General features: G+C 47.1%; 2 protein-coding genes across 3 annotated transcripts in view; one reads left to right on the top strand and one right to left on the bottom strand.

Annotated features, from left to right (window-relative positions):
* LOC132394603 (uncharacterized) overlaps window positions 1-25,613 on the top strand; it is a 207,577-nt gene that overhangs the window by 143,797 nt on the left and 38,167 nt on the right. The window lies entirely within an intron of this gene.
* abhd16a (abhydrolase domain containing 16A, phospholipase) overlaps window positions 5,007-25,613 on the bottom strand; it is a 125,428-nt gene continuing 104,821 nt past the window's right edge. For both annotated transcript variants that reach the window (XM_059970939.1, XM_059970940.1), the window contains 4 exons: window positions 19,583-19,659; window positions 13,630-13,728; window positions 11,887-11,933; window positions 5,007-8,969 (listed from right to left, as the gene is read on the bottom strand). In XM_059970939.1, the coding sequence (XP_059826922.1) occupies window positions 8,886-8,969; window positions 11,887-11,933; window positions 13,630-13,728; window positions 19,583-19,659 (307 nt within the window). In that variant the 3' untranslated portion in view covers window positions 5,007-8,885. The remainder of the gene's footprint in view (window positions 8,970-11,886; window positions 11,934-13,629; window positions 13,729-19,582; window positions 19,660-25,613) is intronic.

Below are 25,613 nucleotides of genomic sequence, written 5' to 3'. Positions count from 1 at the left end.
TCTTCTACCTGCACGCACTCCATGTCCCGTCATTACCTGCACTTTCATGTGTCTGTTTAATGGTTTCTTAAACTTCTGCTTCCATTTCCACTATGTTCCGGACCCCACCACCCTTCGTGATAAAAACCTGCTCCACATATCTGAATTCCCATCCACCCCAAATGCATATCTTTTAGCACTTGACATTTCTACCCTGGGGAAAAAAATTCTGCATGGGGTTTGGGATCCCGTCATCAGCGAGTCCTTGGGGTCAGTACTGATGATCAAAGTCAATCAGAAGTCTGGGACCGAGCCTGATGGCTGGACCCGTGCATCTATGAGTCTCCGAGTCTGCTGGGGAAGTTGGAGGCCCAATGTCTGCGAGTCCGTTGGAGGATGGAAGCCCAGAGAATTGCCCTGGGGTTGGAGGAGTGTCTGTATGTGTGACTGGATGGGTGTGATGAAAGGGGCTCGTTTTGCTATTGTTGCTTGTTGTGTCCTGTGTTTTTCTGCTGAACATGGTGGGTATGCTGTGATGGTGCCAGAATGTGTGGCAACACTTGCAAGCTATCCCCAGCACATTCTCCAGTATTGCTTGTCAACGCAAATGACACTTTTCAATGCACATGTGCTGGCGGTGATGAGACAGCCCACAGGAGAAGTTAACACCTTGACACAGGGGTGCCAAGATAACAACCTCTCTCAGTGTCCAAAAAACAATAGAGCTGATTGTGGATGACAGGAGGAATGGAGAGAGGCTCACCCTGATCAAGATCAACAGGACTGCAGTTGAGAGGCTGAGTAGTTTCAAGTTCCTCGGAGTACACATCACGAAAGATCTCACCTGGACTGTACACACCGGCTGCTAGGCAAAAAAAAAATCACAACAGCGTCTCTTCCACCTCAGGCGACTGAAGAAGTTCCGCATGAGGCCCCAGATCCTCAAGACCTTCTACAGGGGCATCATTGAGAGCATCCTGACTGGTTGTATCACCACCTGGGACGGGAACTGCATCTACCTTGATCACTGGACCCTGCAGATAGTGGTACGGACAGCCAAGCGTATCTGTGGATGTGACCTTCCCTCCATTGAGGAACATTTACAGCAGCAGGTGCAGAAGGAAGGCCTGGAAGATCATCTGGGACACCAATCACCCAACCATAAACTGTTTCAGCTGCTTCCATCTGGCAATTGGTACCGTAGCACTAAAGCCAGGACCAACAGGCTACGGGTCAGCTTCTTTCTACAAGCCATTAGGCTTATAAATTCATATGTCTGTACATATTGCAGCTGAGTCATTACCAAAGATTTTTACTCACACACATTGTGGGATGGATGTAAGATTTAAATAAACAAATAAACCCGAATCTCAATCTGTCTGCACTAACCATGCCTCTCATAATCTTCTAAACTTCCATCAGGTCTTTCCTCAGCTCCAGAAAAAAACAGCTCAAGCTTGTCCAACGTCTACTTATACCATACACCCTTAAATCCAGGCAGCATCCTCCACATCCTTCTTGTACTGTGGTGAGCAGAACAGCACGACACTCCGTTTTAAACAGCTATACACTCAATGCTCTGAGCAATGAAGGCAAGCTTGCTCTATGTCTTCTTTAGCACCTTGTCTACTTGATTGGCCACCAGGCTGCATGTTTCCACCAGCACGAGGAGTGAAAGGAGCATAGTCACTCAACGTTTTAGGAACAGCTTCTTCCCCTCCACCATCAGATTTCTGAATGGTACATAAACCCATAAATCCCACCGCACTAATATGCCCTCTTTTTACACAATTTATTTAAGATTGTGCATTTTTATTGTAATTTATAGTCAATTTTATATCTTGCACTGCTGCCCTAAAACAGCAAATTTCACGACAGCTGTCAGTGATAATAAACCTGACTCTGATTCAGGTTCAGTCTGAGAAGAAGTGGAGGCTGTTTGCAACGAAGATGAAGAACAATTTCTTCACTCAGAAAGTGGGGAATCATCGGAATTTTCCGCACTGGAGGCTCAGTCATTTGCAACAGTTGATACCTTTCTCAATATCAAAAAAAACAAGCAGTATGAGGAGATTGCAGGCAGGTGACACAGAGTAGTGTAACAGGCTCTAAGGTTTCATTTAGCATAACGTTTTACATTGCCAACAATCCCACTGTAAAGAGTTTCTACATTTTCTCCACGACTGTGTAGGTTTCCTCCAGGTACATTGTTCCTTCCACATGCCAAACACACACAGGTGAGTTAGATTAGTAATTTGTGGAGATGCTATGTTGGTGCCTGAAGCATGCCAAGATTATCCAGCACTTCCTCCAACTGTGTCGATCATTGACGCAAATGATGCATTTTGTTACAGGTGCTGGAAATCCAAGCAAAACACACAAAATGCTGGAGGAACTCGGGCTGAAATGTCAACTGTACTTTTTTTCCCATAGGTGCTGGCTGACCTGTAAGTGCCTTCAACATTTTGGATGCATTTCGTTGCATGTTTCCGAGTACATGTGACAAATAAAACCAATCTTTAAAATTGTATTAAGGTAAAAGGTCAGTACAGGGGAGAGGGGCCGAGTAGCACAGCTGGTGGAACATCAGCCACACAGATCTGGGTCCAACGCCAACCTCCAGCGCTATCTGTCAGTGTCGAGCTTGTACATTGTCCCTTTGACTGTGTGAGTTTCCCCTTGGGTGCACTGGTTTCCTCCCACATAACATGCATTGCAGGTCAACTGGCTGCCACAAAGTACCCCCAGTTTGTCAGATCATAGAACAGGGAAGCCACAGCACAATACAGGCTTTTCAGCCCACAATGTTGTGCTGACAGATTAATTTTCTCCAAGATCAATCTAGTGCTTTGCTCCTACGTAGACCCAACTCTTCTTTCAGACAACTGCCTACCTAGGTGTATCATAAATGTTCTTAATCTATGTGCCTTTGCCACCACCCCGGCAGTACATTCCCGGCACTCGCTGTGTGCAAAACCCACCTCTGCCATCCCTTCTATACTTGACTGTAAAACTATGCAGTGTGTGTGTCATTTCTGCCCTGGAGAAAAGGCACTGTCCCTCCACTCTAGCTATGCCTTTTATCTTATACACCTCTATCAAAGTCACCTCTCATTCTTCTTCTAAGAATAGAGTCCTAGCTTGCTCAAACTTTCCTCATTAGACATGCTCTCTCATCCAGGCTCATCTTGGTATATCTCCTCTGCATCCTCTTGAAAACCTCCACATCCTTCCTATGAGGAGACCAGAACAGAGCACAGTATTCCAAATGTGTTCCAAGATGTGAGTTTTATAGAGCTGCATTATTACCTAACAGCTCATGAACTCGGTCACTTTCCTGGTGAGAGTTTAGTAGGAACTTGCGGAATTAGATCACCGGGAGAATTACAGGGGGAATGGGAGTGCTTGGTGAGCTGGTGGAACAGGTTGTATTCCACAAATTTCTTCAGGCCACATGCATAAGAATGCTTTAGAGGGATGTGGGCCAAATACAGGCAAATGGGACTAGCTTAGGGTTCATTTAATATCAGAGAATGTACATAGTAGACAACCTGAAATTCATACTCTTCACAGCCACAAAACAAGCGCCAAAGAATGAATGATAGAAACATCAAAGCCGATACCCCCCCACCTTAACACAAGCAGCAGCAAAAGCATTAAACCTCCCTCCACCCACTCATGCCAGAAGAACTGACTTGCCCCCTCCCCATGTAGGTTACATGGTCCAAACATTATGGGCCGAAGGGCCTGTAATGTGCTGTAGACTTCTATGTTGTCTGATATATTTAACCTGCTAACCAGTATGTCTTTGGACTGTGGGAGGAATCCAGAACACCTGGAGGAAGCTCAGTCATGGGGAAAACGTACACACTCCTTACAGAATTGAACTCTGTATGCCTCATGCTAACCACTATGCTTCAGTAGTGCCCTAACTATGGTGGTTGATAGGTTAGTTGGTCACACGGGGCAGTGCCGGTCCTCGGGCCGGAAGGGTCTTTTACTAATAAACAACCAAACTTTGGGTTGCATTCCCATCCATTCTTTGACCACCTCGGCTTGTATTCCTCGGAAATTATTTAAGTGCAAAGTCATAAATTAAAAAGGCTAGACAAGATGCAATGCGCATGTTTTGAGAATCAGTGGCCAATTTATTGTACGCCTGGTCATTAATTCAAAAATCTAACCATCAATCACATAACAGCAACTCAATACATAATAAAACCAAGCAGGCACGGGCAGGAGGTATGATTGTTAATCAGTCCATACATCAGAATGGAGCAGAAATGTGATCTAAGTGACTTTGACTGTGGAATATTTGTTGGTGTCAGATGGGGTGGACTGAGTGAGAAACTGATCTCCTTCACGCACAACAGAGCTTACATGCTGTGAAAACAAAACAAAAAACAAAAAATCCAGCAAGAGGCAGTTTTGTGGGCGAAAATGTCTTGTTAACGAGAGTTCAGCAGAGAATGATCAGACTGGTTCTACCTGAGTGGAAGGCAACAGTAACTCAAGTAACCACACGTTGCAACAGTGGTGTGCAGAAGAGCATCTCTGAATGCACAACACATTGAACCTTGAAGTGGATGGTGCACAGCAGCGGAAGACCACTTTTATGCCTAATAAAGCAGACACCAAGTATATTTCTAAAGCTATTATTGGAAAGAATCCATTCACAAATGAAAGAACATATCCCAAGGTGTCAACAGTGCACTGCAAACATTCATAGATTATGGAATCTTTATGTAGGGTTCTTCTTCCATATTTATCATCCAGCTGTCTGTACAGAGCATTATCTTATCATTATTACATCACACTGTGGCCACAACACTTTTCCGAACATTGGCTGAACCTTCTGGAAGTACTCAGCTGGCTGGTAAACTACTTGGAATATCCTGTGTTCATTCAAAGCACGGACAAAATTCACCTTTATTCTTTCCTGGCTGCAAGACTACAGTTCAAAGAGGTGAGTTTGGGTGGGAAGAGAGAAGTAAAATAATAGTGACAATGAACATCATTCAAACACACACACTAAACCACCAGTTTTAATCATTGTGATCTTTGCCGTACATGGAAGGAACAGGTAAATATCTTTAATTATGATTACTTTTTATTTTCTTCCCTTCCCCAGCTCAAACACTAGAACAACACGATAAGTCCGGCGGCACACTTTAACATACACTCGGTTGGACGGGAGCAGGAAACGATCTTGCACGATATTTTTCCTCAGCGTTGCCAGGAAATGGAACAGACTGTGAACTTGATATAAAACAATCCCAGAAGGTACACTCCCCCTCACCCCAACATGCAGAGACAGTCACCCAGTGAGCAGCTTCAAAAAATTAAATAGCATCATTTACAGTATTGATAACAAAATCACCGGGACCATTCTTTTTTAAAAAAAAGTACATTTGGTGAGAAGAGGGTCAAGAATATCATTAAATTATTTGCAAATGTTTGCGAAGAAAAAGTATTTCAGAACGTATATTGTATACATTTCTCTGGCTTTAAATGTACCTATTGATTGAAAGTCTCAAATGAACCCTTCAAAAGACAGACTTCTGCCCCACAGAAAGCGGTAGATATTACACCAAAGCCACAGGGTCACAGTCAAAATGAAAACTGGACTTGAGGGAAGATGGTTTCCGTCCAGGCTGTGCATCTGAAGTAATGACGTGGGTGTGTTCTGGAATGCAGGTGTAGCGGTTTTGGGAGGCTGACGGGGCATCTTCAGCCGGCTTGTGGCTGTGCTGACGGTGAGCTGTCCGGATCACGGGGACCTGCCGTAACCCGGGGAGGACATGCGCGCCCTAACTGGAGTTGGATCGCTGATTCAGAAGCGTGTTCCCAAACTGCAGCCCGAGGAAGCCCTTTGGGATAACAGGGCTTCCAGATCCTGATCCTTGGTGTTTCTTGCCACATTACTGTCAAAGTGCTCCAGTGCAGCACACGCAAAACGCTGGAGATGCTCAGCTGATCAGGCAGCACCAATGGAAAAGGTGGGGAACAGAGTGAAGGTTTCGGGCCAAGACCTTTCATCAGGACTAAGTTGCTCTGGTACTCAATTAAACCATTAACAGTCAAGAATCTACCCCTCATCTACCCACGGGAGTTAATTCATCTTCTAAGTAACATGTGAACACAAGATTCTGCAAAATGATGGAAATCTGAGGAAAAACACACGAAATGCTGGAAACCCCACCTCCTCCTTCCCTTTCTGACATGGTTCACTGTTCTCACCTATCACCTCTCGGCATTCCTTTACTCCTTCCATCTCTCACCTCCCAGCTTATCACACTATACCCCTCCTCCACCCACTTCCCCTCACACTTGGCCTCACCTAGCACGTGCCAGCTTGTACTCATTCCCCTCCACACACCTTCTAGTCCTGATGAAGGGTCTAAAGTCTTCAGACTAAAGATGCTGAATTGCAATTAGCACATCATCTACGTGGTCAGAAAGGAGAGCACGCGGACTCCACACCCAGACAGCGGAGGCGACCAGAATCGAACCGAGAGGCAGTGCTCCTACCCACCTGCTGCTCACTATGTAAATCACATCTCCCTCACGGGCCGCTCCCGAGTCCCGACCAGCAGCTCTGCGAGTGGACCCCCACCTGAAGGACAGCAGCTCGTCGAGGAAGGGACATACGCCCAGATTCTCAAGGGCACCCAATTCCGAACACACCCCAACTCTCGAAAAATCAATCAAAGGGCACATATATGACCAAATGGCAGAGGGCATCGAGAAGCTGACCGGAAAATTACTCTCAGCCCCTGCGCTCCTCTCCCAGAAAGAAAGCCTCCTTCTACCTGAATTCAAGGGTTACAGGAACAAGGAGGAAAAGTGCAATCAAAGGTTACCTCAGCCGTTATCTGACAGAGCAGCTTTGAGCAGGAGCAGGAGGAGAGTCTAATTATATTTCCAATACAGGCACCCCCCGGGTTAACACCCGATTTACGGATACCCCGTGCGAGCATCCGGGACGGATTTGCCACCGCTGCAGGGCTACGGGCAGCTTCTGGCAGGTGGGAATGTGCCTCATCTCTCCCCTCACCCCCTCCTCCATTCAAAGTGGGCAGATGGGGGCATCTGAGCCGGGCTGGCAGTCGCACTCCAGTCAGAACGCTGTCCTGAACCGAGCAGGGCCTGCACACAGGAGTCATTAAGGCCCGAACCCAACCCTGAGAGGCTCTGCACCAGGTGGGTGGACAGGACACCACTACCTCCCTGCCCCAACCTATGTGCAAACATGCTCTTCACCAGAGAGGTGGACAAGCTGGCCCACTGTCTCTGAACAGTTCCACCACCAGCAAGTCACTGAGAAGCTCCGCGTCACGACAGTGGCTGGTCATGTGACAACTACAAGGGAAGATCCCTTGAACTGGTGGGGAGGCAGTTCAAAAGCCCTCTCTATTGGTTCCATCCCGAGGAGGTGAGATAGCGTCTAGTCGTCCAGAGGGAAGTAGATGCTTGGATGTGCAGGGTGGGGACAGGGAGGAGGTCACTGTCACCCCTCTTTCCTTGTGGGACAAGAGAATGCAAGGTGTCCCATCCTAATACCCGGGAGGTGGGACAAGAGAGGATCCACAGAGATATATGAGGGGGAATGAGATTCTGGACCATCGGAGCATGTAGTGGATTTGTGAAGAATCCTTCTCCCCACCAGGAATAACAAGTTCCACTTCTGCCCAGGGCTGAAAACACCTTCTATCCCCATGAATGCTGCCCAGCTGAGAGTGACAAACCAAGGCACTGTTTCTGGGCAACTCTGCACCAATTTGGGGGCTCCTGAAAGAACTGCGTTTGACTCCTAACAAAGAAACAGTGGGAGAGCTCTAGCGCGGAGGTGTGGGAAACTGCTTCCCGCAGCCCTAATGATGGAGCAGTCAGTACAAAGTGCATAGTGAGACTCTGATTGTTGGGGAATCGGACCGGGATGGGGGTGATCAGCCTACCAACACCCCTTCCCAACCTATCTCTTCCCGGTTTCTTCCGAACTGGGACGGGTGCAGGGGTGTGAAGAGGAAAGATGGACTTTTAATTAGTTCAGGACTTTCCTCACACACAGAAACCACATCAGCAGCAACTGGGCCTTGGGCAAAGAGTCTATCTCTAAAAGGCAGCTGGAAGCGTGGGGCCACAGAAGGGCAGGTCTTGCTTTTTGGCATTGAGGGGGGTGGGAAGAGGGGTTACTGGGCAGGCATCAAAAAGGGGGAGCCCCCATTCCAAATGAAAACTCCAAAAACACTACAGATGGTGGAAATCTGAAATAGATTGCTAGAATAGGCACAGCTGATCAGGGAGTATCAGTAAAGATAGAACCTGTTGGCCTTGCTTCTCTTCTTTCCAGGCAGAAGAGTGTGAGTGTGTGTGTGTGCGTGCAAGTGCGAGTGTGAAGGGCGGTGGGGAAAGGAGGAAAGGGAGGGGCTTGGAAGAAATTGGCAGTGGATGACACCTCATCAAATAGCCCTACCCCACCATTAGCACATTCTCTGCAGTTACTGCTGGGGTAGAGGCACAAGGAAACCAGGAGGAGGGGGGGGGAAGAGAGAGACAGGGTACAGGACACCAAAGGCAGTGGAAGGGGGTGGAAATGGTGGGGTGGGGGGGGGGGGAGAGAGAACTCCACAGATCACATTCCAAGTGACTTGAGCAATGCACAGCCGAGTGAGAACCAGGCGGTCTCCTCCCATCCGCAACAGGAACAAGAAGGAATACGGAGGAGACGGACAGACTGCACCCTCGCCAGCGGTCAACAGCTCTGTGACAACGGAACACCCAATCTCTCTTCATCCTGGGGTGGGGGGAGTGAGCAGGCAAAGGGGGATCCCACAAGTCTCCTTGTCCGCGCGGCTCCCTCGGGATCTCCTCAGACCTGCCTGTTGCCCATTGCTGACCTCCTGCTACAAATTCCAGGGCAACGTGAACTCAGAGGCTGGTAACGGGGTGCAGTGCGTGGCGTCAAAATTCCTCATGTACTTGCGTGCCTGCAGAGGGAAGGAGACAAGCAGATCTCTCGCACCAGCGGCTACAGTCACAAGAACGATTCCTGGGATTAAAGGCTCAGCATATTAAATGATTTAACCTAACGATTTACTGGGGTGCTGCCTGGACTTGGGGCCCTCAACCACCAGTGGAAATAACTTCACTTGCCCCATCACTGAACTGTTCCCGCAACCTGAGGACTCACTTTCAAGGACTCTTCATCTCACATTCTCAATATTTATTGCTTGCTTATTTATTTATTTATTATTTTTCTTTTGTGTTTGCAGAGTTTGTTGTCTTTTGCACGTTGGTTGTTGGCTGCGGTCGTTCATTGATTCTACTACGTTCCTTGGATTTACGGGTATGCCCGCAAGAAAATGCAGGGCGCCAGATTGGTCAGCACAACGCTTTACAGTACCAGCGACCCGGGTTCAACTGCCGCTGCTGCCTTTATGGAGTTTGTACATTCTCCCTGTGACCGCACGGGTTTCCTCTGGGTCCTCGTTTCCTCCCACAGTGCCCCATGATCAGGCTGGGGGGTGGGGGGAGAAGGGGTTATTTCTGGGTGGTGCCTCTTGAAGGGCCAGAAAGGCCTATTCCGCACAAAAAGTAAATAAACATGGTGACAAGTATGTACTTTGATAATAAATTTACACTGAACTTTGAGCAACAGGAAGAGCCTGCATAGACTAGGACTTTATTCCCTGAATAAAAGGAGATTGAGGGGTGCCCTGTAGACTAGATCATGAGGGTCATAGGCAGCGTGGAAGAAAACAGACACAGTCTTCGTCCCTGAGGTGCTAAAGATTGGAGGTGAGACATTTAAAAGGCAGCTTCTTCACACAATGTGTATTTGGAGACAGCAGTCAGGAATAGCAGATGAGGCAGGCACATTAATAAATGCTTAAAAATCATTGAGATGAGTCTGGATAGGGGAGCCTAACACAGCCTGACGGGATTATCTCGTTAGGCAACCGTCAGCTTGGACAAATTGGGCCAAATAGCTTGTTTCCATCTGGATGACTCCATGGGTCAATGTATGAGGAGCATTTGACTGCTTCGTGGAGTTCAGAAAGAAGGTTGGGGAGATCTGACTGAAATCCACCCAATACCGATAGAGACAGTGGAGACACTGCTTCCATTAGAGGGCGAGTCTAGGGTCAGAGGGCACAGGGAAATCCCTTCAAGACTGGTGAGGAAGAACTTCTTCAGCCAGAAGGTGGTGAATCTGTCGAATTCGTTAACACTCAGGGCTGTGGAGGCCAAGTCATTGGGTGTGGTTAAGGCACAATTGATGGTTTCATGATTGGTAAGTGGGGTTAAAGGTTACGGAAAGAAGATGGGAGAATGCGGTTGAAACCAAGAAAAATTGAATGGTGGAGTAGAGTCAATGGGCTGAATTCTTCTCCAATCTTATGGTGTCGAAACCTCCTGCTGACATTGACCATCCCAGACTCCCTATGGAAGTGGGCACCCTGGACCACAGCCTCAAACATGAGAGAGCGACTCACCTCCCACCACCCCAAAGCCCATTCCCAGCATCCTCAAGGCAAAGGCCAGGAGGGTGAAGGAACAACATGCACTGGATGAGCACAGCTCCAGCAGCACTTGAGAAGTTCACTGCCATCCCAGGCAAAGCTGCCTGCTCCACTGCTACCTCATCCACACTCCCTCACCTCCTTACCACCCCACATCTCTGCCCACTAGACACAGGGCAGCTGTCCAGGGAGATTCCCACCGCACCTCCCAAATTACCTGACTTCAAAAAGGGTGGGGCAGGAGGCAGCAGAGACTTAGGAGTTGGGAGAAGATTGTACACCAATCTAAGAACTACAGTATGTCACTCCCTAAAATATCTCCCTCTTCATCGACCCAACTCCCCCTCTTCCTCCTTCCCTCTCCCCTCCACTACCCCTTCCCCCTCCTCTCTTTCCATTTTCTCTAACCTCTCTTTTCGTCCAACTCCCCCCTCACCTCTACTCTTCCCCCTTCATCCTCCTCCACTTTACCCCTTCCCATCATCCCACACATCCCTTCCTCCTCCTGTTTCCATTCCACCTCCCTTCAACACACTCTGCTATTGACTCAACCACACTCTGCGTCAGTGAGGCCCGTTCTTGGAGTCAAAGCAGTTTCCCCAGAATTGCCGACTGGATTTGTCCCTGACTGCCTGATGCTCAGAGACTCTGGTTTTGGCCCCATCCACAAATCAAAGCTTTCTTCTTTTATCGAGCAACCAAGCCCCTTCTCAATTTCCAGGGAACCCTCGATTGTCCCATCTCTCTCCATGGCTGTGCCTTGTGGTCACATTAGAGCTGCCAAAGGGATCAAGGAAATGGAACATTTCCAATGCCAGGAGTTCGGTGAGGGAACTAATACGGGGTTTAAAGGGCAATCCAGAATTTATATCACATTATTAAAAATGTATAACAGATGGCAGAGCTTAAGCAACTCTTGCACGTGTGTGAGCGTCAGACTGGGAACGTTTGTTTGTTGGTGCATGTGTGAGTGCACACAAGAGTGAGTGTGAGAGTGTGTGAGCAAACGTGCAAGCAAGAGAAAATGCACAAAGAGAGTACAAGAATAAATATATGTGACCACAGGAGTTTATGGGGATGCATACAGATATATCAGTGTGCACTGAGTGAGTGTGAGTGTGTATGTGTCTCTGCACTCTCATTCCTGTATGCACAGAGCACGAGTGTGCTCGAGGAAGCAAGTGTGAACATGGGTGAAAATGTATATGAACACATTGACCTGTGAGCAAGACTGTTTGTGCACGCATGTGTGTGATGAACTTCCTGACTTACAGAATGGGCCTCCATCTGTTGTCACCTTCACCAGCCGCCCCCTTATCTCCCCTCCCCAAAGCCGACACAGAACATATAACGAGCAACAGTTCAGGAGGGAGTGACTTGCCAGAAATATCGCCAGCTGCCTTCTTCCTTCTGAAGTCATGTCGTCCCCTAAACACACAAAAAGGGCATCAGCGGACAGGAGACCAAAATAGACAAGTCCCATAGCAGCTTCATCAGCTAACAATGTACTCCTACTGAGACTCTCCCACACATTGTGAGCACCCATACTGACAGCCAGGTCCGATTAAATCCTGAACCATCCTCCAGCTCACACGCACTGACTTTGGGTCGATAACTTCCTCTTTCCCAGCCACTCTGGAAGGTAACAGCTGTCAAACACTGAGGAACATATGGTCTTACCGTCTATGGAAATGCTATTTCCAATCAGGACCCCAGTCCTAAAGACTATTTCAACTCATTTCCTCATTTCTCACATTGAAACCCGCCAGGACCCCGTCTCCCACTCTGCCTTTAAACTCGCCGGGACCCCGTCTCCCACTCTCCCTTTAAACTCGCCGGGACCCCGTCTCCCACTCTCCCTTTAAACTCACCGGGACCCCGTCTCCCACTATCCCTTTAAACTCGCCGGAACCCCGTCTCCCACTCTGCCTTTAAACTCGCCGGGGCCCCGTCTCCCACTCTCCCTTTAAACTCGCCGGGACCCCGTCTCCCACTCTCCCTTTAGACTCACCGGGACCCCATCTCCCACTCTGCCTTTAAACTCGCCAGGACCCCGTCTCCCACTCTGCCTTTAAACTCGCCGGGACCCCGTCTCCCACTCTCCCTTTAAACTCGCCGGGACCCTGTCTCCCACTCTCCCTTTAAACTCGCTGGGACCCCATTTCCTACACTTTAGTTTTGAATGCCATCCAGACAACACATCAATCCATTGAGGCAGTACAAGGGAAAAACAATAATGGAACACAGATTAAAGTGCTACAGCTACTGACGAAGGCCAGTGCAAGAGCCAGGACAAGACTGATTACGAGGACAAACATCCGTCTTAAATCAGGGGCTCTGAGGATGAGAGAGCCAAGGTTTAAAGTGGGGGGGAAAGATTTCGAGGTTGCTCTAGAAGAAAGTTTTGGGTGTTGAGTACACAGAACGAGTTGCCAGAGGAGGTGGTAGAGGCAGAATTAACTACAATGTTTAAAATAATCATTTGGACAGGTAATCAGATTGGAAAGGTGGGACAGAGATCCAATGCTGAAGAAGAGCCTCCGCCCGAAACGTCGGCTCTCTCTATTCCTTTGCAGGCTTCCCCTAGCATCCTCTGTGTGGTATATTGGATAGGAAAGGTTGGAGAAGGGTCAAAGGCAGGCAAATGGAGTTGGCATGGACAGGATGGGGTGAGGGGCCTGTTTCCATTTCTCAGGCAGTAGTATATTATTGTCTGATTTACTAATAGACAGTGGGAAGCTTATCCTGCGTACAGATCAGATAATGACACAGTGCAGTGAGGCAGATCAAGGTGAAAGAGTAACAGTGCAGAATAAAGTGTAACAGCTACACAGAAAATGCAGTGCAGCTCAATTGTTTTGGGACCCCTGTCTGAGATAGGATGTGCTGGCACTCTCCCAGAGCTTTAAGAGAATGATCCCAGAAACGAAAGGGTTAACTTATGGGGAGTGTCTGATGCTCTGAACCCGTACTTGCTTTTAGAAGAACCGGGGGGGAGGGGGATCACATTGAAACCTCGCGAATATTGAAAGGCCAAGAAAAAGTGGGTGTAGAGAGGATATTTCCTATAGCAGGGGAGTCTAAGATCAGAGGGTCAAATCAAAACTAATCGATAGGTGCTCACCGACAGTCCAGGGGAATACATCGCCATGCTCTGATCTGTAGGACTGTAAGACCGACGTGCACCAGTCGTCATCTAACTCATACCGACTGTAGAACGCAGCTGCCAACACAAACAATTCAGCGTTAAGAGCCAGCACGTACGTGGCGACAATAACTGACCCTCCACAGCATACGAGATCCTGTGTTTCTCCCGCAGGTACGCTTCCCCTCACCCCACGTACCGGGAGCGTTTGCAGTCCGAAACTGCTGAATGAGGCCATTGTACACAGGTGCATTGCGTAAAACGTGAGTAATTTCCGGCCTTGTATCTCAGGAAATATATGCTGGCCCCTGGAGAGGAGCCCACAGGAGGTACCCAGGATCCCAGGCCCATGCCAAAGGTCCTCGCGAGTCCAGAGATCGCGGCCCAAAGGCCAAACCCGCGAATGGCACGTCCTGGGGTGAAGTCCAATGTCCGTGAGTCTGAGAATCCGGGACCAAGGAATGAGGCCCGGAGGTGCCCTGACTGTGTGTGTGGGTGGGAGGAGGGCTGGGTAACGGGGTTGTTTTGCTATTGCTGTCTTGTTATTGGTGTTGTGTTGCTCCGTGGAACATTACAGGCATGCGACATTGGCGGCAGAATGTGTAGCGACTCCTGTTGACCTGTGGGCTGCCCCCATTCCACTGGTTGTTAACGTAGACGATGCATTTCACTCTATGTTTCAGTGTATGTGTGGCAAATACACCTGAATTAATCTGAATATGAATGAAAGGTTTAACGTGTGAGGAGTGTGTGAAGTCTGTAGGCCTGCACTTGATGAAGTTCTGAAGGATGAGGAGGAATTTTCATTGAAACCTACCGCTTACTTAAAGACCGGGATAGAGAAAAGGTGGGGACCATAGAACATTACAGCACAGAAACAGGCCTTTTGGCCCTTCTTTGTTGTGCCGAACTATTCTTCTGCCTAGTCCCACTGACCTGTACCTGGGCCATATCCCTCCTAACCCCTCTCATCTATATACCTGTCCAAGTTTTTCTTAAATGTCAAAAGTGAGCCCACATTCACCACTTCATCTGGTAGTTCATTCCACATTCCCACCACTCACTGCATGAAGAAGCCCCCCCCCCCCATGTTCCCTTTAAACTTTTCCCCCTTCACCCTTAACCCATGATCTCTGGGTTTTTTCTCCCCTAGCCTCAGTGGAAAAAGCCTGCTTGCATTCACTCTATCTATACCGATCATAATTTTATATACCTCTATCAAGTCTCCCCTCATTCTTCTACGCTCCAGGGAAGAAAGTCCTAATCTATTCAACCTTTCTCTGTAACTCAGTTTCTCAAGTCCCGGCAACATCCTTGTAAACCTTCTCTGCACTCTTTCAACTTTATTAATATCCTTCCTGTAATTAGGTGACCAAAACTGTATCAAAATTCGGTCTCACCGATGTCTTATACAACCTCACAATTACATTCCAACTCTTGTACTCAATACTTTGATTTATAAAGGCCAATGTACCAAAAGCTCTCTTTGCTACCCTATCTACTTGTGACACCACTTTTAGGGAATTATGTATCTGTACTCCCAGATCCTTCTGTTCTACTGCACTCCTCAGTGTCCTACCATTTACCTTGTATGTTCTACCTTGGTTTGACCTTCCGAAGTGCAATACCTCACACTTGTCCGCATTAAACTCCATCTGTCATTTTTCTGCCCATTCCTCCAACTGGTCCAAATCCCTCTGCAAGCTTTGAAACCCTTCCTCACTGTCCACTACACCTCCAATCTTTGTATCATCAGCAAATTTGCTGATCCAATTTGCCACATTATCATCCAGATCATTGATATAGATGACAAACAACAATGGACCCAGCACTGATCCCTGTGACACACCACTAGTCACGGGCCTCCACTCAGAGTAGCAATCCTCCACTACCACTCTCTGGCTTTTTCCATTGAGTCAATATCTAATCCAATATACTGCCTCTCCATGTACACCTAGCGACTGAATCTTCTTAACTAACCTCCCATGCGGGACCTTATTAAAGGCCTTACTGAAGTCCCGAATACAACATCCACTGCCTTCCCTTCATCCACTTTCCTGGTAACTTCCTCAAAAAACTCTAATAGATTGGTTAAACATGACCTACCACGCACAAAGCCATGCTGACTTTTTCTAGTAAGTCCCTGTCTATCCAAATACTTGTAGATCCTATCTCTTAGTATTCTTTCCAATAATTTACCTACCACCGATATCAAACTTACTGGCTTATAATTTCCCGGCTTACTTTTTGAGCCTTTTTTAAACCACGGAACTACATGAGCTATCCTCCAATCCTCCGGCACCTGACCCGTGGATATTGACATTTTAAATATTTCTGCCAGGGCCCCTGCAATTTCAACACTATTCTCCTTCAAGGTCCGAGGGAATACCCTGTCAGGTCCTGGGGATTTATCTACTCTGATTTTCCTCAAGACAGCAAGCACCTCCTCCTCTTTAATCTGTATAAGTTCTATGACCTCCCTACTTGTTTGCCTTGTTTCCAAAGACTCCATTCCAGTTTCCTTAGAAAATACGGATGCAAAAAACCCCATTTAATATCTCTCCCATTTCTTTTGGTTCCATACATAGCCAACCACTCTGATCTTCAAGAGGACCAATTTTATCCCTTACTATCCTTTTGCTCTTAACATACCTGTAGAAGCTCTTAGGATTATCCCTTACCCTGTCTTATCCCAAATCAAGCTCCTGTCTTCTTTTAGTCTTCCTGATTTCTTTCTTAAGTATTTTCTTACTCTTTTTATACTCCTTAAGCATCTTATTTCTTCCCTGTTGCCTATACATGTTATACATCTCTCTCTTCTTCTTTATCAGAGTTCCAATATCCCTCCAGAACCAAGGTTCCTTATTCTTGTTCACCTTGCCTTTAACCCTGACCGGAACATACAAACTCTGCACTCTGAAAATTTCTCCTTTGAAGGCCTCCCACTTACCAATCACATCCTTACCAGAGAACCACCTGTCCCAATCTACGCTTTTTAGATCTTTTCTCATTTCTTCAAATTTGGCCTTTTTCCAGTTTAGAACTTCAACCTGAGGACCAAATCTATCTTTATCCATGATCAAGTTGGAACTAATCACGCTATGATCACTGGAACCAAAGCGTTCCCCTACACACACTTCCGTCACCTGCCCTAACTCATTTCCTAATAGGAGATCTAATATTGCATCCTCCGTTAGAAAACTTTCCTGAACACATTTCACAAACTCTAACCCATCTAGACCCTTAACAGTATGGGAGCCCCAATCAATGTGTGGAAAATTAAAATCCCCTACAATCACAACTTTCTGTCTCCTGCAGTTGTCTTGTTATCTCTCTGCAGATTTGCTCCTCCAATTCTCGCTGACTATTGGGTGGTCTATGTTTCCATTAGTCAGGGAGTCTAGGATCTGAGGGCACAGCCTCAGAATAAAGGGATGTCCCTTTAGAACTAAGGAGAGGAGTAATTTCTGCAGCCATAAATAAGCATGTGGTAAATTCATCACTCAATATCAAATACTGCACTGTCCTAGCCTCTCCAAACTCTTCCTATAACTTGGGCCCTCGAGTCCTGGCAACATCCTCATAAATCTCTTCTGCACCCGTCCCAGCTAAATGGCATCTTTCCTGCAACAGAATGCCAGAAACTGAACACAGTTGTCTGAGTAACACACACGAAGTGCTGGAGGAACTCAGCAAGCCAGGCAGCATCTATGGAAAAGAGTACAGTTGATGACTCGGGCCAAGACCCTTTGTCAGGACTGGAGAGAAAAGGGATGAGGTGTCAGAGTTAGAAGGTGGGGGGGGGGGGGGGGGAAGGAGAAACACGAAGTGAAAGGTGAAACCGGGAGGGGGAGGAGTGAAGTAAAGAGCTGCAAAGTTGATTGGTGAAAGGGCTGGAGAAAGGGGAGTCTGGTAGGTGAGGATAGAATTCCATGGAAGAAAGAAAGGGGAAAGGAGCACCACAGGGAGCTGATGGGCAGGCAAGGGGATAGGGTGAGAGCGGGGAAAGGGGATGGGAATAGAGAGCTCTCTTTCACCAATTGAGTTGCCAGCTCTTTACTTCACACCCCCCCACCCAGTTTCACCTATCACCTGGTGTATCTCTCTCCCACTCTAACATCTCATCTTTAAGTACTCTCTCATACTTTCACCAATCAACATCCCAGCTCTTTACTTCACACCTCCCCCTCCCGGTTTCACCCATCACCTGGTGCTTCCCCCCACCTTTTAAATCTACTTCTCTGATTCTTCTCTCCATCCTGCTGAAGGGCCTCGGCCCGAAACATCATCTGTACTCTTTCCCACAGACGCTGCTGAGTTCCTCCAGCATTTTGTGTGTGTTGCCAGGATTTCCAGCATCTGCAGATTTTCTCTTGCTTGTGATTACATTACTCCAAGTGCAGCCTCACTACCAACTTGTACAACAGCCACACAAGGTCACTTAAGACATAGCTGTGTGGAGGGTGAATTTACTTTCTTTTGCAATTGTGTTTCTTCTAAAACAGGGCACAGTACTGTCCCTTCCGCCTACAATGTTGTGCCGCCCGTTTAACCCACCCTAAGGTCAATCTAAACATTCCTTTGCTCATGGCCCTCCATCCATGCAGATAAAACAATTCCCTCACCCCCTCAACGATAAAAACCTTCCCTCACCCTCACATCGATAAAACCCTTCCCTCACCCTCACACCGATAAAACCCTTCCCTCACCCCACACCGATAAAACCCTTCCCTCACCCCCTCACTGATAAAACCCTTCCCTCATCCCTACACCGATAAAACCCTTCTTTCACCCCTACACCGATAAAACCCTTCTCTCACCCCCATAATAAAACCCTTCCCTCACCCCCACGATAAAACCCTTCCTCACCCCCACGATAAAACCCTTCCTCACCCCACACTGATAAAACCCTTCCCTCACCCCCACACTGATAAAACCCTTCCCTCACCCCTACACCGATAAAACCCTTCCTAACCCCCACACCGATAAAACCATTCCTAACCCCCACACCGATAAAACCCTTCCCTCACCCCCACACCGACAGAACCCTTGCCTCACCGCACACCGATAAAACCCTTCCCTCAGCCCCGCACCGATAAAAACCTTTCCTCACCCTCACACCAATAAAACCCTTCCCTCACCCCCACGATAAAACCCTTCCTCACCCCACACTGATAAAACCCTTCCCTCACCCCACACTGATAAAACCCTTCCCTCACCCCCACACTGATAAAACCCTTCCCTCACCCCTACACCGATAAAACCCTTCCTAACCCCCACACCGATAAAACCATTCCTAACCCCCACACCGATAAAACCCTTCCCTCACCCCCACACCGACAGAACCCTTCCCTCACCGCACACCGATAAAACCCTTCCCTCACCCCCACACCGACAGAACCCTTCCCTCACCGCACACCGATAAAACCCTCCCCTCAGCCCCGCACTGATAAAAACCTTTCCTCACCCTCACACCAATAAAACCCTTCCCTCACCCCACGATAAAACCCTTCCCCACACCGATAAAACCCTTCTCTCACCCCCACGATAAAACCCTTCCCTCACCCCCACGATAAAACCCTTCCCTCAGCCCCACAATAAAACCCTTCCCTCACCCCCATGATAAAACCCTTCCTCAGCCCCTCACTGATAAAACCCTTCCTAACCCCCACACCGACAGAACCCTTCCCTCACCCCCACGATAAAACCCTTCCTCAGCCCCACACCGGTAAAGCCCTTCCTAACCCCCACACCGATAAAACCCTTCCCTCCCCCGCACCGACAGAACCCTTCCCTCACCCAACACCGATAAAACCCTTCCCTCAGCCCCGCACCGATAAAACCTTCCCTCACCCCCACACCGATAAAACCCTTTCCTCACCCCCACAACCCTTCTCTACAACATGCAGACAGATGTGTGAGCTCCACTTACTCTCTTGGAGGGCATTTGTAGTGCTCAGCCACTCTCGCACCACCTGAACTCCTTCCTCTCCCATCACCTTGGGGTACCTGACAGTCAGAGAGAAAAAACGGTGATAGTTACTGAAATTCATCTGTCAGGTTCCACCAGTCACCACACTGCAGCACGGTCGTGGAGGCTTTGGAGGGATATTAACTTTCACTCGGATGCTGCCTGGATTATCGATTAGTAGCGATCGGGAGAGGTTGGACAAACATGTTGTTCTCTCTGGAGCATCGGTGGCTGAGAAGTGCCCTTTTGGAGGCTTGTAATATTATTATGAGAGACATGGACAGGGCTGGAGCTTCAAGGAGTATTTTCCACAGGGTAGAAATGTAAAATACTGAACCCCATGCACTGCAGATGAAGGGAGAGGGTAAGTTTAAAAGTGTATGAGGCAAGTATTTTTTTTAAAAAGTGCATTGTGTATTGGGTGCTTGGAACGTGTTGCTAGGGGAAGCATTGTAAAATCGTACTGCCGGTGGAAGATACAACAGCCCCACTTACTGGGCATTGACACAGGCACCAGGTAGTCAACATCTCTGAGGATCTACCCTGGGCCCAACATACTGATGCAAGTATGAAGGCGCAACAGTTTGAGGGGAATTGGTATGACACCAAAGACTCTTGCACACTTCTACTGATGTGGCATGGAGAGCATCACGTAGAGGGGTCACGGCACAGGACAGGAAACAGATGCAGATAGTTGTAAACACAACCAGCTCCATCATGGGCACTAGACTCCCCGGTATCCAGAACATCTTCAAAAGGCGATGCCTCAGAAAAGACGGCATCCATCAGTAAGGACCCTCATCACCCAGGCCATGCCCTCTTCTCATTGCTACCATCATGGAGGAGTAACAGAACACTGAAGACTCAGCATCTCAGGAACAACTTCTTCCCCTGGGCCATCAAATTTCTGAATGGATCATGAACCCATGCACACTACCTCACTATTTTTTTTGCTCACTTTTTAATATATTTCTTATTGTAATGTATAGATTTTAAAACTATGTATTGCACTGTTGCTGCCGCAGAACATTAAATTTCACTGTCAATAAACAACATACGCCAGTGTTATTAATATGATTCTGACCTGGACAGACAGGAGGAGTCCATAAGCAGAGGATTAGACTGGATTAGCAACATGGTCAGAACAGACACGATGGGCCAAAGGGTCTGTTGAAAAGAACCACCAGTCGTACTTTTGCTCCTTGAATCATCATGGGACCATAGATCACCTGACAACTCACCCACTTTGTATCAGTCTCTATAGCAAGGCAATCACTGCCATAATCTATCCATTGACTGGGAATCTCTCCAACAAACTCCAGGGCAGTAACAACTTGAACCCACTCCCATTTAATGTGAATAAATCAAGGTAATTTCTTTTTCCATGTAACTTTATTGAACATGAGCACCAAGGTTAAGGCTAACGTTTATTGCCCAACCCTAAATGCCCGGAAGAGGGTGGTGGTGAGCTGCTGCCCTGAAGGTGTTTGCACGATTCTTTTGGGGACGGAGTTACTCCTCCAGCCACACCATTCTGGAGGCCACAGAGTCAACAGGCCCTTTGGCCCAATACTTCCACGCTGACCAAAATGCTCTTCTAAACTGGTCCTATCTCTCTGTATTTGATCCATATCCCTCTGAGCCAATGGCTCCCAACCTGGGGTCCACAGACCCCTTGCATAATCGTATCGGTCCATGGCATAAAAAAAGTTGGGAACCCCGGCTCTAAACCTTTCCAATCCACGTACTTGTCCAAGTCTCTTTTAAATGTTGATGTGGTACCTGCTTCAACCACCTTTTCTATCAGCTTGTATTAAAGTTATTAAAACATGTAACATGGAATTATAATATAAATTATATGTGAAATTATTCAAATATATTGAATACTGTACTCGCTAGAGTTTAGAACAACTCAGGGAGAACTACAGAATATTGAAAGGCCAGGAGAAAGTGGGCATGCAGAGGATGGTTCCAACCATGGGAGAGTCTAGGGTAAGAGGGCACAGGCTCAGAATACAAGGACATCTCCTTAGAACAGAGACGGGGAGGAATTTCTTCAGCCAGAGGGTGATAAAGCAGTGGAATTCATTTCCACAGGCAGCTGTGGAGCCCAAGCTATTAGGTATACTAATAGACTGAGGTTGATATGTTCTTGATCAGTAAGCGTGTCAAAGGTTACGGGGAGAAGGCAGGAGAATGGGGTTGAGAGGGAAAATAAATCAGCCTTGGTGGAATGGTGGAGCAGACTCAATGGGCTGAATGGTCTAATTCTGCTCCTATGTCTTACTCTATATACTCACCATCCTATAAGTGCCAAAAGTTGCCTCTTGGGTTCTTATTTGATCTCTCCCCGTTCACCTTAAACCTATGCCTTGATTCTTGATTTCACAACCCTAGGGAGAAAGATTGTGTGCATTCTCGCTATCTAGGCCCTCATGACCTTTATACACTTCTATAAAATTACCCTCAGTCTTCTATGCTCCGAGGAGTAAATCTGGGCTGTCCAATTTTCCCCTGTAACTCGGGCCCCGAGTCCCAGCAACATCCTCTTAAATTCTTTCTGCACTCTTTCCAGCTTAGAGGCGTTGATTCTACAACAGAGACCAAACCTGAACACAACAGTCCAAATGCAACCTCACCAGGGTCTTGCACAAAGAGTGACTTTGCTTTAACATAAGACCATAAGTTATAGGAGCAGAATTAGGACATTTGGCCGATCGAGTCTGCCTCACCATTTCATCGTGGCGGATCCATTTTCCCTCTCAGCCCCAGTCTCCTTTGCCTTCTCCCCATACCCCACATGCCCTGACCAATCAAGAATCTATCAACCTCTGCCTTAAATATAAAGACTTGGCCTCCACAGCTGCTTGTGGCAAAGAATTCCACAGATTCACCACTTTGTATTTGTTCTAATTGTGTTTGTGTTGTATTTTATATGCCTCTCATTTTCTTGTAAACGAGATGTCTCTAATGCTTTGTGCCTGAGATTCTGCCGCAAATAATTTCCACTGCACCATTCCACGTGTACACATGAGAATAAATTCAATTTTATTAACCCATGAGAACTCACGATCGCCATTATTGATCCAAGGTGATCTCTACCTCCTTTACTGACCCTGGGAGACCCTACACCCTACTAACTCCATGCAAGGACCCAACCCTTTCCAATTACAAGCCCAGGGAAATTAATCCTTTTCCCATCAATGACCATTCGGTTCTTGAACAAAGCAGCACATCCATAGCCAGCACCTCAGTATTGCAACACTATGACCATGTGGCACTTTGGACTTAGTTTTCTTCTTCTGTTGGTTTGATTGCATTCTTCTTGCGCCACAATAGTGTAGCAGTTAGCATAACACTATTACAGCTTGGGTGTCAGAGGTCAGAGCTCAGTTCTGGCAACCTCTGGGAGAAAGTTTGCTCTTTCTTCCCAAAGTGTGCATGGATTTCCTCTGGGTATTCCACAGTCCAAGGATGTACTAGTTAATAAGTTAATTGGTAATTATAAATTATCCTTTGATTAGGCTAGGGCGGGGGTCGGCAACCCGCGGCTCCGGAGCCACATGTGGCTCTTTTAGGTCTGTGCTGCGGCTCCCTGTTGCTTTGGGAAATAATTGGTTGTGGCGACCCTTTTCCTGGCACATCCGAACCGACTCACAATAAGATAGCCTACGGGGGTTTGCGAGCACAGAGCTTTGGAGCCTCTGCGCCATGGGGGGCGGGGGGGCAGGTTGAGGGAGGCTTAAAAGTGAGGCTGAAGATTTCGAATAAAGTTTTTTTCCTTCGACTGCAGTTACCGACTCCGTGTCGTAATTTTAGCGCTGCGTGTAGCACACCGCTACATGGTCAGTATTTAATTAATATGTTTTTTATGTTAGTTTGTTAGTTTTTGAAATGTAAATCTAAATTTGAAGATTATGGTGATCTTGTACAATCTAAATAAGACGTTGTGGCGGGTGACCCATTTCCTGACACATCCGAACCGGCTCACAATTAGCCAGCGTTCAGGCTAAGGGAGATAGCCTACGGGGGTTTGTGAGTGCGTGTCTTTTGCAGCATCCGCGCCCATGGGGGGCGGGTTGAGGGAGGCTTAAAAGCAAGGCTGTTTAGTTCGAATAAAGCTATCTTTGACTGCAGTTTACTGACTGCGTGTAGCAACCGCTACAACGTGTTTTTATCACTGGCTGTCCAGAGGGGAGGTGCTGAAACGCTTTGTCGCACGTCTGGAAGAAGTGAAAACTTTCCTGGGCAGCAAAGGGCTCAACTTTCCTGAGCTGGAACAGCCAGAGTGGCTGGAAAAGCTACACTTCATGGTAGACATGACAGCGCACCTGAACACGCTGAACACAGCTCTTCAACGGGGTAAGGACGTACAGCCCTGCACATGTTGGGGGATGTTTTGCATTCGAGCGCAAGTTGACGTTGCTTGCCAGAGATTTACAGAAAGGCACATTGTCTCACTTCCCCAATTTGAGAGAGTTCAAACAATGTCACGACATGATAAATTCGGAGTATTTACATTCTGCAATCATCGCAATGCAAACATCGTTTGGGAAACGCTTCTGTGAGTTCAGAGAGGAAAAAAACACATTATCCTTCCCGGTCACTCCCCTAAGCATCGATCCATCCCTACTGAATACGACTGCATTGTCAGGTGTGAGTCAACCTGAAGAAGTATGATAAATATTTTAATTGCGTATTATTTTACGTATATTCATATGTTTTCATTGTTCAGTGAAATAGTCCTTTTATTTTTCAGGTTGACAGCTGGCTGACGTTATTTTTGGTTTGCTGCTGGCGGCAAATTTAAGTTTGGCGTTTTTCATAAATACAAGAAGGACTCAAATAGACGTTGAGTATTTTACTTAAAAGTAACCTTCAACCCAACGTCTTTTTTTCGGAGTTCAAAATGTTTTTGTTGCATGCAGAAATGTAATTTCGTTTTCTCTGCAGGAGTTCATCAATTTCATAAATGCAACACATTATAGTTTATTTATACATAGCATAAAGGCAAAACAAAACGTTGTATGCAGTGTTATTTCATTTTAAATGTCAAACGGGTTTTGCGGCTCCCAGTGTTTTCTTTTCTGTGGGAAACGGGTCCAAGTGGCTCTTTCAGTGGTAAAGGTTGCTGACCCCTGGGCTAGGGTGAAATTGGTGAGTTGCTGGTTAGCGTGGCTCAGTTCTGCGCTGTACCACTAAATAAATAAATAGATTTGTATAAAATATTGTTGTGTTTTCCTTGTGGAATACTGCGAATCTGATGCTATGTACCTGTGATGCTTCTGCAAGCAAGTTTTTCATTGCATCTGTGTATACGTGCATCTGCAGATGACAATAAACTCCTCTTTGACTCTGAAAGCATATTCAGGCCAGAATAGGTAAGGAAGAGAGATTTTCTTCCCTGCTGTGGCCCTCATTACCAAGTGTGTTCTAAATTCAGGTTTACAGACGCAGTTGCAGAACCTCCTCATGAAGACCAAGAGAAAACAAATCTTCAAAACACGAGGAAATGTACAGATGCTGGAAATTCATGAAACACACACAAAGTGCTGGTGGAACACAGCAGGCCAGGCAGCATCTACAGGAAGAAGTACAGTCAACTGTACTTTGTCCTATAGGTCCTGCCTGGCCTGCTGCTTTCCACCAGCATTTTGTGTGAAAGCAAATACTGTAGTGTTGTCCACAGAGCCAGAAGCCCCATCTAGTGGCGGCCATCTGCAACTACCGATGTAGACTTGGCAAAATGAAAACAGCAAAGATGCTAATTATTTTCACCATCAGGTTTAACACCTGCTTCTCCGAGAACCTCACCTGGAGTACTGTGTACTGTTTTGCTTATAGGAGAAACAGTTGTATACAATGCTAGTTTAAGATTGCACTGAGAATATCCTGTTCAGTTTTGGCCTGCCACAATGAAGCCTCTTGTAGGTTGGAGGAGCAACATCTTATATAGCCTCCAATCTGATGGGGCGAACACTGATTTCTGTAA

The sequence above is a fragment of the Hypanus sabinus genome, chromosome 5 (assembly GCF_030144855.1).
Source record: "Hypanus sabinus isolate sHypSab1 chromosome 5, sHypSab1.hap1, whole genome shotgun sequence".
Taxonomy (NCBI): Eukaryota; Metazoa; Chordata; class Chondrichthyes; order Myliobatiformes; family Dasyatidae; genus Hypanus; species Hypanus sabinus.
Note: the sequence above shows the minus strand (reverse complement) of the source record. Positions and strands in the feature narration are given on the sequence as shown.